Source organism: Papaver somniferum, chromosome 4, assembly GCF_003573695.1.
Source record: "Papaver somniferum cultivar HN1 chromosome 4, ASM357369v1, whole genome shotgun sequence".
NCBI lineage: Eukaryota > Viridiplantae > Streptophyta > Magnoliopsida > Ranunculales > Papaveraceae > Papaver > Papaver somniferum.
Genome location: NC_039361.1, coordinates 66,070,328 through 66,084,353, shown reverse-complemented (window position 1 = coordinate 66,084,353; position 14,026 = coordinate 66,070,328). Strand labels below are relative to the sequence as shown.

The following is a 14,026-nucleotide window of genomic DNA, read 5'->3' as shown; positions in this document are numbered from 1 at the left end:
CTCATTTAGTATTGAGTGCCCCTCTTCTTTGCTTAGGCACCTTAACAGTGGCCCTAGGTAGGACTTTCTGTACAGAACACCGTCTCTTAGTTCGTACACCACTGCTTTGCTTTTAATTTTGTTGATCTCAGGTCATCCCTTGGGTACAGATGGCATCAGGATTTCGCCAATCGCCGGCTTCATATTTGTCGGTTATGGTTACCGCGACTGGTGAATGGGATTTCTCCAATCGCCGGCTTCATATTTGTCGGTTATGGTTACCGCGACATATGCTTTTATGTTTACTGGCTCAGGTACAGATGGCATCAGGATTCTCATGACTCTGATGCCTTCAATACTCAGGTCTGTTCGCATGGAGGCGATGTATGCCAACGCGTCCGAATGTCGATTATCTTTTCTGTAAATGTGTCGTAACTTGATGTTTGGTATTTGGCCGATATAAAATTGGGAGAGCTCCCAGTACTTCTGCAATACTGGGTCATGTATAGCGTATTGCCCGTTGATCTGCCTAATAACTAACTGAGAGTCACTAGTTAGCCTCACGTCGTGGATCCCCATTTCGAATATCATCTGCAAAACATGTATCACAGCCTCGTACTCGGTGACATTGTTTGTTGACTTTAATTCAAGCCTAAAGGAGTGAACCATATTCTTCCCCTTTGGTGTGGTGAAGACTAGTCCTAAGCCCGACCCATCTTCATTGGACGACCCGCCTACAAAGACTTCCCATCGCGTCGGACTGCAGGTTTCAAGGAGGTCGGATGGATCTTCTCGGTCTTCTTCCATGCCTGGAATGTCTTCGACTTCGTCCTCATCGTCTAAAGCGAAATCTTCCAGAAAGCTACCACTGCATGTTCCTTTACTACCGTTCTCATCTCATAGAAGATATCGAACTGTTTGATTTGAGCACTCCATTTAGAGATCCGTCCCGACCTTGCTGCATTGTCAACCACTGATTCTATGGAAGACTTCGTAAGTACTCGAATTCTGTGAGTTTGGAAATACGTTCTAAGATTTTTTGTTGCAAATACTAAGGCTAGTATTAATTGCTCAATTCTGGTGTAGTTCTTATCCGTTGGGTTCATAGTTTTGCTTATGAAGTACACAGGCTTCTCTTCTGCCCCCATATTTTTGACTAAGACCGCACTTATGGCATAACTAGTTGCCCCGAGATATAGGGTAAGCACTTCGTCGGGCTCGGCTCTTTGTAACACTGGCAGACTCGCGAGATGTTGCTTGATTTTTTGGAATGCCTCCTCACACTCTTCGCTCCATTTGAATTTTTCTCCTTTTCTTAACGTCCGGAAGAAATCTTTACATTTATTCGAAGATCATGAGATGAATCGCCCTAGTGCTGCCAAGTTTCCGTTTAACCGTTGTACATCTTTTATGGTCATCGGGGACGGCATCTCCAATACAACTCTAATCTCGCCTGGGTCGGCTTCTATACCTTTATCGGTAATTATATATCCCAGGAACTTACTCGAGGTAATCCAGAAAGTGCATTTGGCCGGGTTTCCCAGGAACTTACTCGAGGTAATCCAAAAATTGCATTTGGCCGGGTTTACTCGCATCTTATATTTTCTCATAGTTTGAAAGATTCCCCAAAGATCATCGATGTGGTTGGATGCTACTCTGCTTTTGACTAACATGTCGTCCACATAAACCTCAATGGTGTTGTGTATCTTGTCCTCGAACATATCTTCCACCAACCTTTGATATGTGGCGCCGGCGTTCCTCAATCCAAATGGCATTTTAGTGTAGCAATATAACCCTTTAGGTGTAAAGAAATTCGTATGTTCTTGATCCTCGGGAGCCAGGGGGATTTCGTTGTATCCCGAGTACCCATCCATTAGTGTTATCGCCTTGTATCCAACTATGGATTCCACTAGCTAATCGATACTGGGGAGAGGGAAGTTGTCCTTTGGACAAGGTTTATTCAAGTCGCTGAAGTCAATGCAGATCCTAACTCCTCCATTCCTTTTAGGGACTATCATCATGTTTGATATCCATTGCGGGTATTGAGCCTTTCGAATGATCCCAACCACTTGTAGCTTTTTTAACTCGGCCTCAACCGCGGATTGTAGCTCGGGTGCAATTCTTCGCATATTTTGTTGGATCGGCTTGAATTTGGGATCTATCTTTAGATGATGTGAGCATACCTCTGGATCGATCCCCTCCATATCATGCATTTGCCAGACGAATACATCCATGTATTGCCTCAATAGAGTTATTAAATGCACTGTTTGGATCTTCCTCGGTCCATTAGTGTTTCGTCCGATAGCAGGGTTCCAATTCTTACCATCTTCGGTTCTTCCTCGGTCCCTAAGTTAACCTGACGGGTAGATTCTAAAGCCGAGAAATTGGGCTTTGGCTCCTTTAAATGCTCGGTTTGCTCTTCAACCGACGTCTCCTCCTTTGATTGCTATAAGATCTATTTCTCTCCTGTTTCGTAAGCTGCGATAGCTTGTGAGAGCATATTTTCCAATTCTTCCCATGCTTTTATCTCCTTGGCTTTGTTCTTTTTTCGGTGCCGTCTTGATCGTCTTTTTTTCATTTTGTTGGGTATCTAACTGCATGCACTGTCTCGCGGCTTGGGGGTTGCCTAACACTTCCACCACCCCTCGATAAGATGGGAATCTTAACCTTTGATGATATGTCGATGCCACTCCTTTGATGCCTGCAATCCAAGGTCTGCCGAGGATTGACTCATAGGGCGATACGACATCTACCACACAGAATGTGGTAAGCGTGTCCAAGTATCCCTCTCCATCCGAGACTCTGAGAGTGACTTCTACCGTTGGTATAGTCATTGTACCATTGAAGCCTTAAATTCGATAAGTTGAAGGGATTAAAATGTCATCAGACAGATCCATTCTTTTAAACATGTCGTAAAAGAGGACTTCAACTGAGCTCCCACCGTCCATCAATATTCTTTTGACTCCCCATTCCTCGATGAGCAAGATGATCACTAGGGGATCTCCATGTGCTTGGCCATTGTAGGGAACATCCTTTGCTGAGAAGGCAATCGGCTGCATCATCCAGAGTTCCATAGGTAAGGTTTTTGCCACACTGAAGATCTCTTTTCCTGCTCGATCCCTCTTGTGGATTCTAGAAGTAATGTTGGTCCCTAAGTCGAACCCTTGAATTGTCGAGTACGAGATTGTATTGCAAATAAACTGAGTTCCGCGATCGATCCTCACTTGGTGCACTGGTACGTCAGGCTGGGTAGGTGTCGGCGTTGTCTTAACGAAGTGTCATAAGTACCCATCAGATCATATGCTGGACGATATCCTTTACCTCTCGACAATTGTTAGTTGAGTGGCCTCGGTACTGATGGTAATGGCAGAACTCGGAATGATTTCTTGTCTCGTCAAATTGGATGCCCCTGGTCTTGGGGTATCTAATGTCGCTTCTCTTTTTTACTTCCTTTAATATTTCCTTCAATAGTGCGTTTAGAGGCGTGTAAGTTCTTGGTTCGTGACGAGGCTTCTTTCCCTTCTCGAGCCATTCCTTCTTGCCCGAGACTTGTTGTGGTGCCGTCGGCCTTTTCTCTTATCGTTTTGGATCTCCCTGAGGGACAGGCTCCACCGCCGCACTGGATTCTTGTACTCCTCTATCATGTGCCCTCTCTTGTATATCCTCTAATGCGATGTAATTCTCTTGCATCTTCCTCATATCCCTCAACGTTTTCGGTTTCTCGGTGTACATTACTATCCATATAGGATCGGATTTTCCTAATGAGTTTTCAAACCCGAAGATTTGTTGATCGACAGGAACCTTTTCGATATCGGTACATAGCTTCCTCCATCTATCCGTTAGGGATCTTAAGGGTTCCATGAACCTTCGTGCCAGTGTGAATAAATTATTTACCCTTGGGCGAATAATGTTGTTATGCATATAGGTTTCAGGAAATGTTTCCACTAGGACGCCATAGTTGCCAATGGACTCATCGGGCAAAGTATAGAACCAGTTCTTTGCCTCGCCTTCCAGACTTGCCGGAAAAATTTTGCACATAACCACGTCATAGTTCTTCATTGTAATAGGGACATGCTATAATCTTGATATGCTCCCATGCGTCGCCAGTGCCATCGAACCTGGAAGGAAATGTTGGGAGTGTACATTTAGGGGGGAACAGAGCTCTCTCAAGCTCCTTGGTGAATGGAGTTTTTTTCGCTTCGCTAATCACTTCTGTCAGCTTATCTTCCTCGCCTCCTCTAGACAATTTCTTTACCATCTCCTCCATCTTTTTGAGTTTGGCCTCAGTCGCCGCCTCGGGTCTCCCGTTACGCACTTCCTCGTCAGTTGAAGAGTTCTCGGGTGGACCGTACCCGCTTCTCATATGGTTAGGGTCGGGTATGTGCCCTCGGACAAGGGGTGGAGTTCGGGTTTGTCTTGATCGGGTATGGTTGCTGGAGGCCCCTTGGCTCAATGACCCTCGTGACCTAGACCTCTGGTTTCGAAGTTAATAGTTTTCATGCTCTAGTGCCAGATTTCTTCTTTGCAATTCCCTCATTATGTCTTCATGCCTACACTGGTTTTCCAGGATTGCTAGCAATGTCGGGTCGGTACTCTCGTGACTGTAATGACCATTTACATGGTTCCATACCATGTTGGGTGGTGGAAACGGTGGTGCCACAAGAGGAATTACAATGGGAGCGGTTGCTACCGGTGGGATGTCTCTGGTTGAATTACATATCTCTAGGTGCACCCCTCTAAGCCTCTCGCCTTCTTGTTCCAAGGCAAATTGGTATTCCGCGCGTTGCCTTGCTCGTCTAAGGTCCTCTCGCATCATTTGCGCTTCCTCGTCGTCCTTTGTGTCCGATGCAGTCATTTCGTATCTCATGTCCTCTAATCTCATTTGGCTCGGGTTGATCTTTAATCTTCTTGGGGAAGGATCTTCGTCTCGGCTTAGGTCGACTTCCTCGTTGACAGTTGCCATGCCTCCACCCGGTACCTGGGATTCTTCCTGCTGATGTTGTCGACTGTTTTGTCGAGAGCCCGTTACTCCTTCCTGCGCGCTAGTTTCTGCTACCGTTCGATTCCTCAGAATCCTGCCCCGTCCTGGAAGTACTTTCCATCGGCTCGGGTATGATTGATACTCTTCGGCTCGCCCTCCACTACCTACGTCAGCAAAATAAACAACACCTCAATTTGGACTATTTTCGAAAAGGTTAAGGATGAAGTACAACAATTCTGAATTTCTGAAAAGGAAAAGGTTCAAACAAGTACGATTCCTTTTTACTTCAACATGCTGAACTCAGCAAACCAAGTGATTTTGACTAATAAAACGAATTATTTAAATGTTATTTTGCTACGTCGCTTTCGGTACTTTTCTCATGCATTAATCATTATTTGTCCTAACATTCTTTGTGCCAAAAATCATTAATCATCCGTATGCTTGATCGGAAAATTTCTTTCTTGGCCAGGGTTTGTAATGATGACTTTCGTCAATCGCTTTGCCGGTGTCTCAACTACACAAGTTTCCAAAACAAGGTTTCTCGACCTTTTGGCTTTCTAACGACGTTGTAAGGCTCTTGTTATGGGATCAGGATGAGACTGTCATCGAAGTACTCACCGTACCCGTTCTAGCCATAGCTTTGGAAAACCCTAACTCAATGATTTTGAGTTGATTTTGCCGCTGCTACTGTTGTGTTTAATTAACCCACGGCGAGATATGACCAGTGAGATGAAGTTTCGTTCTAGCTTCTACCAAGCATCAAAGATGATCTTTTTGGAAGCTTCGAAGTTTTCTTACAACTCGTCTTAGTCATAGAAGGAAACAGGGTCGACCATAACTCAAACCTAACATCTTAACTATTTCAAAATGTTTTGATGTAAAGAAAATATTTTCAAAGCGAAACCAATCACAAGTTTCTTTGACTCAAGATCGTAAGATAAGAAGATTTTTGTTCGTCAGGCGACAAGAGTTTTGTTTAACAGGAACAAAAAAGTTCAGACCATTGACATAATTTTTTCGACTCAAAAAGAAAACTCTGCAAGCTTTACAAAGACTAGATAAGAAAAAATGTAGAAGACCCGATCTTGAAGAAAAAATGGTTTTAAAAGACTCAACCATCAACTCATAACCACAAAAGTCTTTCACTTAGCGTCAACTAACATCCAAAGATGTTTTAGGAGCTTTTGAATCTCTCTTTAATGGTTTTGATGCAAGGTATCAAATGATGTTACACGGTCCCCTTAGTTGGCGCCATAATGTAGATGCGGAAAACTCTACTTCTACATCGAAGAAACATAAACACACACCATGAAGTAAACAAGCAAGGGATGCACAAGAACACAAGATATACGTGGTTCGGTATGATTACCTACGTCCACGGGGATGATCTTATTACTCGATTTCAAGGTTACAAGGGATATGAATCACTAGCAAGCTCTCTTTTCTCACTACAAGCTCTTGGTATTCTCTCTTCCCTCACTGATCACTTCCCCCCTCCCCCCCCCCCCCCCAACTCTCTACATGGCTCTCTATTTATTGTACAAGTGATGAATCTGATGATACATCCAAGTTACAGTGTGTGTCGTGGTACATCTTCCTTGATGTCCTTCTCGGGTGGTTGGTGATGTCTCATCTAAGGTGTAGGGCCGAACCTAGTGATGTCTTTTCCCGACGTCCATCCATCCAATGTAGATTAACTTAGTGAGTGTAGACGATGTCGCCTTTGATGTTCTTAGCCGAGTCTTACTTTGACCAGATTCTCCTTATCTTCTCAACTACTCCGTCAGTGCATTTATTGCTCTTGTACTCGATGGCTATCTCTTCAGTCACCTCCGACCTTTAGACGTATTATCTTCACGGGTTCCCTTGGTGCCTCTTTTCTCGCGCCAAGGCCGGGCAACATGATTTGGTGCTTCACACTTCATCTGTTGTTGATGCTTCGTTACCCAGAATTGCTCCACCTGTACGTGTGGATTATTTACACCTACACTAATCTATGACATTCCAAAAAATGCCACTCCAGCTTTAGGCATCGTCCGACTATGTATATCTCCCAAATATTCCCACTAGTGGGATCAAACTCTCCCCCTCTCACTCACAAGAAGAAAGAGATAGAGGTAGTGAAATTCATTTTACTAGACAATGAGTTCTCACCGGTAGCCATTTACAAACCTTCATCGGAGTAGAAATCTATTCCCTTCGTTTCTAAAAAATAGACAGGTTTCCTTTTATGGGTATGTCAAAAAAATAGGTTTGTTTCCGTATGTGGAAAGTCAAATGTTACGATTTTACTGCTATACCCATAGAGGGACCGCTTCTCTCTCTCAATTTTCTCTCCTAAAATAAAATGGGGATCACTTCTCTCTCCTCTTTCTCTAATAATAACTGAGTGGGGACCAGATGATAGATTAGGACAAAACATGGAAAAGTGGCTTCAATGATTAGTTTTCTTAATTTTTGTGAAAACCAAACAAACCTATTTTTTAGAATTGGAGAGAATATATTTCTACGGGTAAACCGGTATTTATAAAATTAGAGATCGACTTTAATTGGGGACATTTGTTTGAAGTTGAAAGTTTGTTCCTAAAGCTGCTGATGCGTTAAGAGTGGGGTCCATAGTCCTCCCCACCATAGCTAACTTTTAGGGCGTTTGTGTCTGGAAGAGTCCTTTGCCTCTTGCTCAATGAGAACATTTATTAGATGCACGTGCACTGTCGTCCACACCCTAACTGGTTCTCAATGTTTCGAGTCTTCGACCTTGGGCTTGGAGTGAGATGGGAGTAGTCAAAATTTTAAATTTGAAGGCTCACTTAAATTGGTCTCACTGAATGCATATTCATATAATTTTGAATGATAATGCAAAGTGTCAAAGAGCATATGTAGATGTAAAAATGAAAGCAAGTGTTACCAAAATACGCTTCAAGAGCTTGCATAGTTGCATAAGAATATCCAAATAACATTCACTCTTACACAGATAACCATCTCCTCTCTTATATAATGTTCTTTCATAACAGGACATCACTCTTGTCCTCTCATCTAGATATATATATATATAGAACCAAAATTACTGTCTTCATAATAGACTTATTGTTGTAATCAATATTCTTTAGCACCAAAATCCATGTATTCTTAACGATCTTTATCTCCTTCTATGAGCATGTGGAAACGTATACATACATGTGGATAGCTTCATGGTGTAACAACTCAAAGCGTCCACCCAGGAAAAAACCCTAACAAGTTTTGCACTGGAGCAGCACTATTCATCATATTACTTGCATTACTCAAACTGTTCCTGCAACCAAAACAGATTTACAAAGAAATATATACTAAGAACAAGCTTGAACCAAACAACTACCAGCATCATGTATCAAGATAACCAAAAGACTATCTTGTTCCGGTGTTTCATTTTATCGGAAAGGAAGATTTACCCAGATTGCAAGGAAGGGGTGCACTCTAGAGGCTGGAAAAAACGCTCTGATGCAGCAGCATTAATATGATGATTGTATGCAGCAAACTGCCTCTGTTGTTCAGACGCTTGCCATGACCACTGTAATGCCATTTCTGCTTTATGTTCGTCCATCTGCTGCTGCTGCCTTCGCTGTTCACCCTCTTGCCGTGACAACTGTAATGCGATTTTTCTTCTATGGTCGTCCACCTGTTGCTGCCTTCGTTGTTCACCTGCTTGCCATGAAAACTGTAGATCAATTTCTGCTTTATCTTCATCCACCTTCTGCAAAGACATATAGCTAGCCACTTAGAACCATATTAAGTTGTGAGTACTAGCATTTCCTTTTTAATGCATAATTAATACTAATACTACTGTATGGTTTCAGCTAAAGCCAAATTATCAATAATTAAGCAGGCAAGTTGACTCATAAGGTGATCGCTAATATATAAAGTACGTTTCAAACATTGGTGCATATATAATACCTTCTTATTCAAGGTTTTATTAGCTTCACGCAGCATTTGTTCCTGAAAATGGTGAAACAGATCTTTAGGAAGAGATAAAACAAACAATGTGTGTACCCCCCATAAATGAGGTGTATCAAAATTTGGAAGAGTTTGTGTACCTTTTGTTGAAGCTCCGTAAGATGATCAAACATATATTGAGTCTACAAAACAGACATAACCAAGCAAGACATCAGAAACTATACAGTATTACAACCAAATGTTCATTTTTAAACTCTATAACTGTTCACAAAATAAAAAACCAATTCTTAAGATTCAGGCGCTGATCATTTCACTTGTGAACATCCATGAGAAATCATACAATGTGAACTGAAGTATGCAGCATGTACCATCACTGAAATACAGTAACATGCATGTAACTATGCAAGCACTGTTACAACATCCAGGACAAAAAATAGGTTGCTCATAGTACTAGTTTTAACCTCGATACATACCCTTGTCGATTGGACTTGCTTAAGTGAAACCTCTAATTGGTTCTCGAGTTGTTCAAGCTCCTTCACACTTAATGGTCCCAAATCTTCTCCTTGCAGGTTTCTACAAAGAAATGTTTAAAACATGATGAACATCAAATTCCATTCGTAGCTACGGTGTGGCAACAGTTAAACAATACAAATCAGTTCTTAAACACTCAGTAGAAGGAAACTATCCAAAAAAAAAACACTAGAACCCTTAACATGTTTATCATGTTTACCTATTATTCTGTTGTAGAACCTCCGCTCTTGCCTTTAGCTTCAAATAGTCCTGGTAAGTTTCATCCTAGAGGAACCCATCAAATCACAACATGCACAATTCAATAAATCTATCAGGTATATCAGACTTAGAGTAAACTAGTGAGAAACAAACTTTTGACGGCACAATAAGTAGTTGTGTTATTTTTGTTTGGGATAATTGAAAAACATAACAAACATAAATTATCTTATGGATAGTTCTAGAGCAAAACATATAATACATTCAGACAAGCCAAAAACTATACCTGGACGTCAAGGGCAACAATTTCACTGGATTGAGATGTACTTGAGTTTGTGTTCCTTTGATACCTCTCCAGAGTCTTCAACATGCTTATAAAAATTCAAAACCAGCACAGAAAGATTTTATATCAACAGTAGGATTGCGTCCAGAGGATCAAACAATCACCTTATGGCAAAATAGACAATGAGAACACATAGGAGGAAGATATCATTAACCCAAACCAAAGATCATATAGCAAATAACCTGTGTGCATTTACAAAATATAAAGGCGTTCAAGCCACAGTTTTCCTTTGATGAAAAGTTCAAAATATGAGTATGATCCATGCCATAAGTAATGCAAACAGCTTCAACAGCTGATGATTGGGGAAAAAAAAAGATAACTGAATACCTGAACTACGAATTAAGAGGTAAAAAGACAATAATTTGTAATTTGTAAAGCTATACGTTGAGTACTGTCACAAGTCATCTGAGTTATTATATGTGAATGGTATCCATGGAAGATAGAGTTAAATTGGGGTATACAAGAAGTGCTTAGAGATATAAGAGCCTACGGAGAATTACAATCGACATATGTTTCTAAGAAAATTATCAAACTTTTTTACTAATTTCATAAGACGTTGATTCACAAACTATTGACTGCAGATGATTTGAGGGATTGCTGCTAAAAAAACAGTATCAAACAGATCAATCTCTTGACTGCAGATGAACTAATGTGTTCAAAGTATATTAATGCAAACTGTTTACACCTTACTACAAGCAAGAAAACAGTGTGATACATGCATATAACCAAATCCTTGAAAGATTAATAACCTTCGGTCTTTAACCAAAAATCTTTTGACTAACTTCAACTAGTATATAATCAAAAGCTGTAAAGGGTACATATCTAGTAAACAGCTGGATGTTTTTCACAAATTCTACTACTCTAGACCCAATGGAACTGACTTCCAGGTTAAATCAGTCAGAATCTTTATATTTTCTAGTAATTTTTTTCAGTACATGTATAGATCATGAGCGTGAATCAAATCTTCATTAAAATATATAAAAAATCAGTGTGGGACAAGAAACAAAAACTCGGGATTTTTGAACTTTTCCTAGCTCCCTTCTTTCCTCGAACCTCAAAAGTTAAAGATTGAAAATTTCATGAAATGACAAACTAAAAAACACATCTTTTGACAGTCATTAGCGGTCTAAAACATGATAAGAAGAAGAACAAGAAGAAGAAACGAGGTGTTATTTTCTTCTTCATTATGAATTTTGGAAGTTTCCGTATATGTAAGCCTAACACTCACACGCCAACACAGTCACTTTGGGATCTCACTCTCACAAACCCATCTCTGAAGCAGCAGTAAAACCAAAAAGTAAAGATCAAAATTCCAACAAATACAACCTAAACCTAGCAACAGTACAAAAAGAAAAAGTATTTTAGAAATGAAGAAGTAAAGAAAGAGATGGAGGAGAAGTAGAAACCTAGAGCTGCTACAATACTCATAGAGTTTGCCTTTGCTAGAGAAAATGATAAGAGCAACTTCAGCATCACATAGAACTGATAATTCATAAGCTTTCTTAAGAAGACCATTCCTTCTCTTTGCAAACGTAACTTGTCTATTAATCTTGTTTTCTATCAACTTTAGTTCCACTCTCCCTCTCCCCATTTCTCTTAGGCTGTGGAGAAGGCAGGGATTTCAATCTTCTTTCTGTTTCTTGATTTTCTTAGGGTTTTCTTCTTCTTCTTCTTGAGTTTATCTACAAGAGAAGAAAGCACATAGGAATCATTTTTGTTTGTCTAGACAGAAGAAGAAGGAATAAGGTTTTTGTGTTTAGTGGTAAGAAATTAAGCTCAAAACAAACTTTTATTTTAGTTCTTTCTTCTGCTTTAAATGTTGCTCAACGTCAAATCATTCGTATATCTAGCAATACACGTGTCGACTTCTTATATTCTTTGATTAAATGAATCACCGTTGGATCTCAATTCTTTATTATTAATTTTTTGCATTGAGTTTTCATTCTGTAGCGTGTTATCAAAACGTTTACCCATTTGATATCAAATCTACCGGTCAAAGAGTGAGTCTGTCTAGAGATTGGTCAAAACTACCGGTGACTTTAGACAGGCAAGTCTCGAACTTAGGAAGTAGTAAACTGTTGTGCTGAAACTTGAAATTGAGCTTATTCCATGCAAATGCTGCAAGTGATTCTATTTATTTGGCCAGCAGATTTAGGCAGATAATATGTAAAGAACAATAAACCCCACCAATAACCTGTCAATGGCCACCCAACCCAACAATGGCATATACGCGTACGGTACATGTCAATTTAGTTGTGGTCCAACTACGGGTACCAAGTACAAGGTCCACGGCTAAGGAAGTTATGATCCCATCACCTCGGACAACCCTTAAAGTGTATGTGTATGGAGGGTTATAGGATTTTTAGAAGACATGTGGGAGGGACGGGGACCAGAGAAATGCAAAGCAAAGAAAGGTCGTTCGTTTGTATGTATATGCCCTTGCGATAATATACCCAAATTAATAAGTGTACTTACATCTTAAATTGGTTCCTTGATGATAGAGATGACTATGACTTGTAGTGGTGGTGTAAAATGTGTTGGTATGACAAAGCGTATTAATTGTGTTGTTTGTTATGGCTATACGTTGTTGAGGAGGAATCTCTTCACATTTTTATTGTCACATTATTTCATATTCTGGATTTTTATTTTTTTTTTAATAAAAACCAAACGAAAATGTGATTGAAGTCGATGTTTTGGGGATGTGTTCGTCTTATGAAGCTCCACGCACCTACAAAAAGTGGGTACATTTGGAAACGTATAAGTCCACCATCTACTACTTCAAAAATCAACAGTCGGAAATCAACGAATTTTTCAACCGTTAAAATTAAGATTGGTAAATGGTGAGGTTTGGCATTTCGGAACGTATTCATTTTATATGGATATGTAGAGCTTTATAAGATGGCATATTCTCAAAATATTAGTTTCAAGTGCGTTACCATTTAACTCTTATCAAGAAGTGTGAGATAATGTCAATTTAAGAGTGTGAGGGGATCCTCCCTCATTCCGTGTTAAAGAGATTAATAGTGTATTGTGTTTTTCTTTTAAAAAGTTTGGCATTTGATTTTTTATTTTTATTATTATTATTATTTTCTTAAATAAGATTTCGTTAAAAGAACTTAAAGAGAGGTTGAAGCCTGAACTACATCATGAGTAGAGTCATCTAATACAAAGAAAGATAGATCTCTTCTGTCGGTGCCACTGTAATACAATGGTAAAGTCATTGGGTGATGATACCAGTGACCTGAGTTCGAAACTCGCCGACATAAATTCTTTACCGATCAAAAAAAGATGGATCTTTTTTCCTAATACTCCTTCCGTGCCTAAATATATGACATATTCATTTTTTTATATTATTCCACTAATAGTTGACTTATATCGGGTCTTTCTAAAACTACCCTTTTAATTTGTTATTGTTTAGTATAAGAAATATGTATAATTTGATAGTCATGTTTATATACATTAAGTAGGTGTTGTAAAATGTTTTTCGACTAGAAATAACCCGTGCCATAACGGCACGTCATGCGAAGGTACAATTTTTTATGATAGTAATTTTAATAATTACTATACATTATCATAAGATTGAAGCCGACTCGTAAGAACTCGTCGCTATGAAACCTTTAGACATTTATTAAATATACACGAAACTTGAGCTCCGAAGGTTTGTTTCAATCACAATCATGCATTCTAGAAAAGGAAGCAGACACGTTTTGGGTAACGCTTTTCTTGGGGTTGTCAATTAATCATGTTTGACATGTTCATACTCTTAAGCTAAAAAATTCACACAAAAAAAAGTGGGGAATGAGTGAATGAATGGGAAATGTGTGAATGAGTGTGGTTGAAGAAATACATTCATGTATTTATATACACACTCATTGAACAATTGTAATAAGTGAACCTTTTAATTTATTAGGCGTTTTTTTCCTACCTATTATAGATGAATAATTAGGAACAGCCGTTTCGTTGCATGGTATTCATGATGGTGGGAGGATACTTAGGAGAGAAATGATAAGATTTAATTCTTAAGCTTTAATTCTACCTATTATGTGGTAAGTATTTCAGGCATGCAC

At 39.6% G+C, this 14,026-nt stretch overlaps 1 protein-coding gene across 2 annotated transcripts; it reads right to left on the bottom strand.

Moving 5' to 3' along the window:
• Positions 1-7,864: 7,864 nt before the first annotated feature.
• On the bottom strand, positions 7,865-11,728 carry LOC113275765 (agamous-like MADS-box protein AGL9 homolog). 2 transcript variants are annotated; one of them, XM_026525327.1, is made up of 8 exons: positions 11,366-11,728; positions 9,903-9,987; positions 9,621-9,685; positions 9,364-9,463; positions 9,031-9,072; positions 8,891-8,932; positions 8,389-8,690; positions 7,865-8,252 (listed from the first exon to the last, which is right to left on the bottom strand). In XM_026525327.1, the coding sequence occupies exons 1-8, from the start codon at positions 11,548-11,550 to the stop codon at positions 8,165-8,167; spliced, it is 909 nt and encodes a 302-aa protein (XP_026381112.1). In that variant the 5' UTR covers positions 11,551-11,728; the 3' UTR covers positions 7,865-8,164. The 2 variants fall into 2 exon arrangements, with proteins under 2 accessions (XP_026381112.1, XP_026381113.1); XM_026525328.1 differs by having other exon boundaries at positions 7,865-8,246.
• Positions 11,729-14,026: the final 2,298 nt, after the last annotated feature.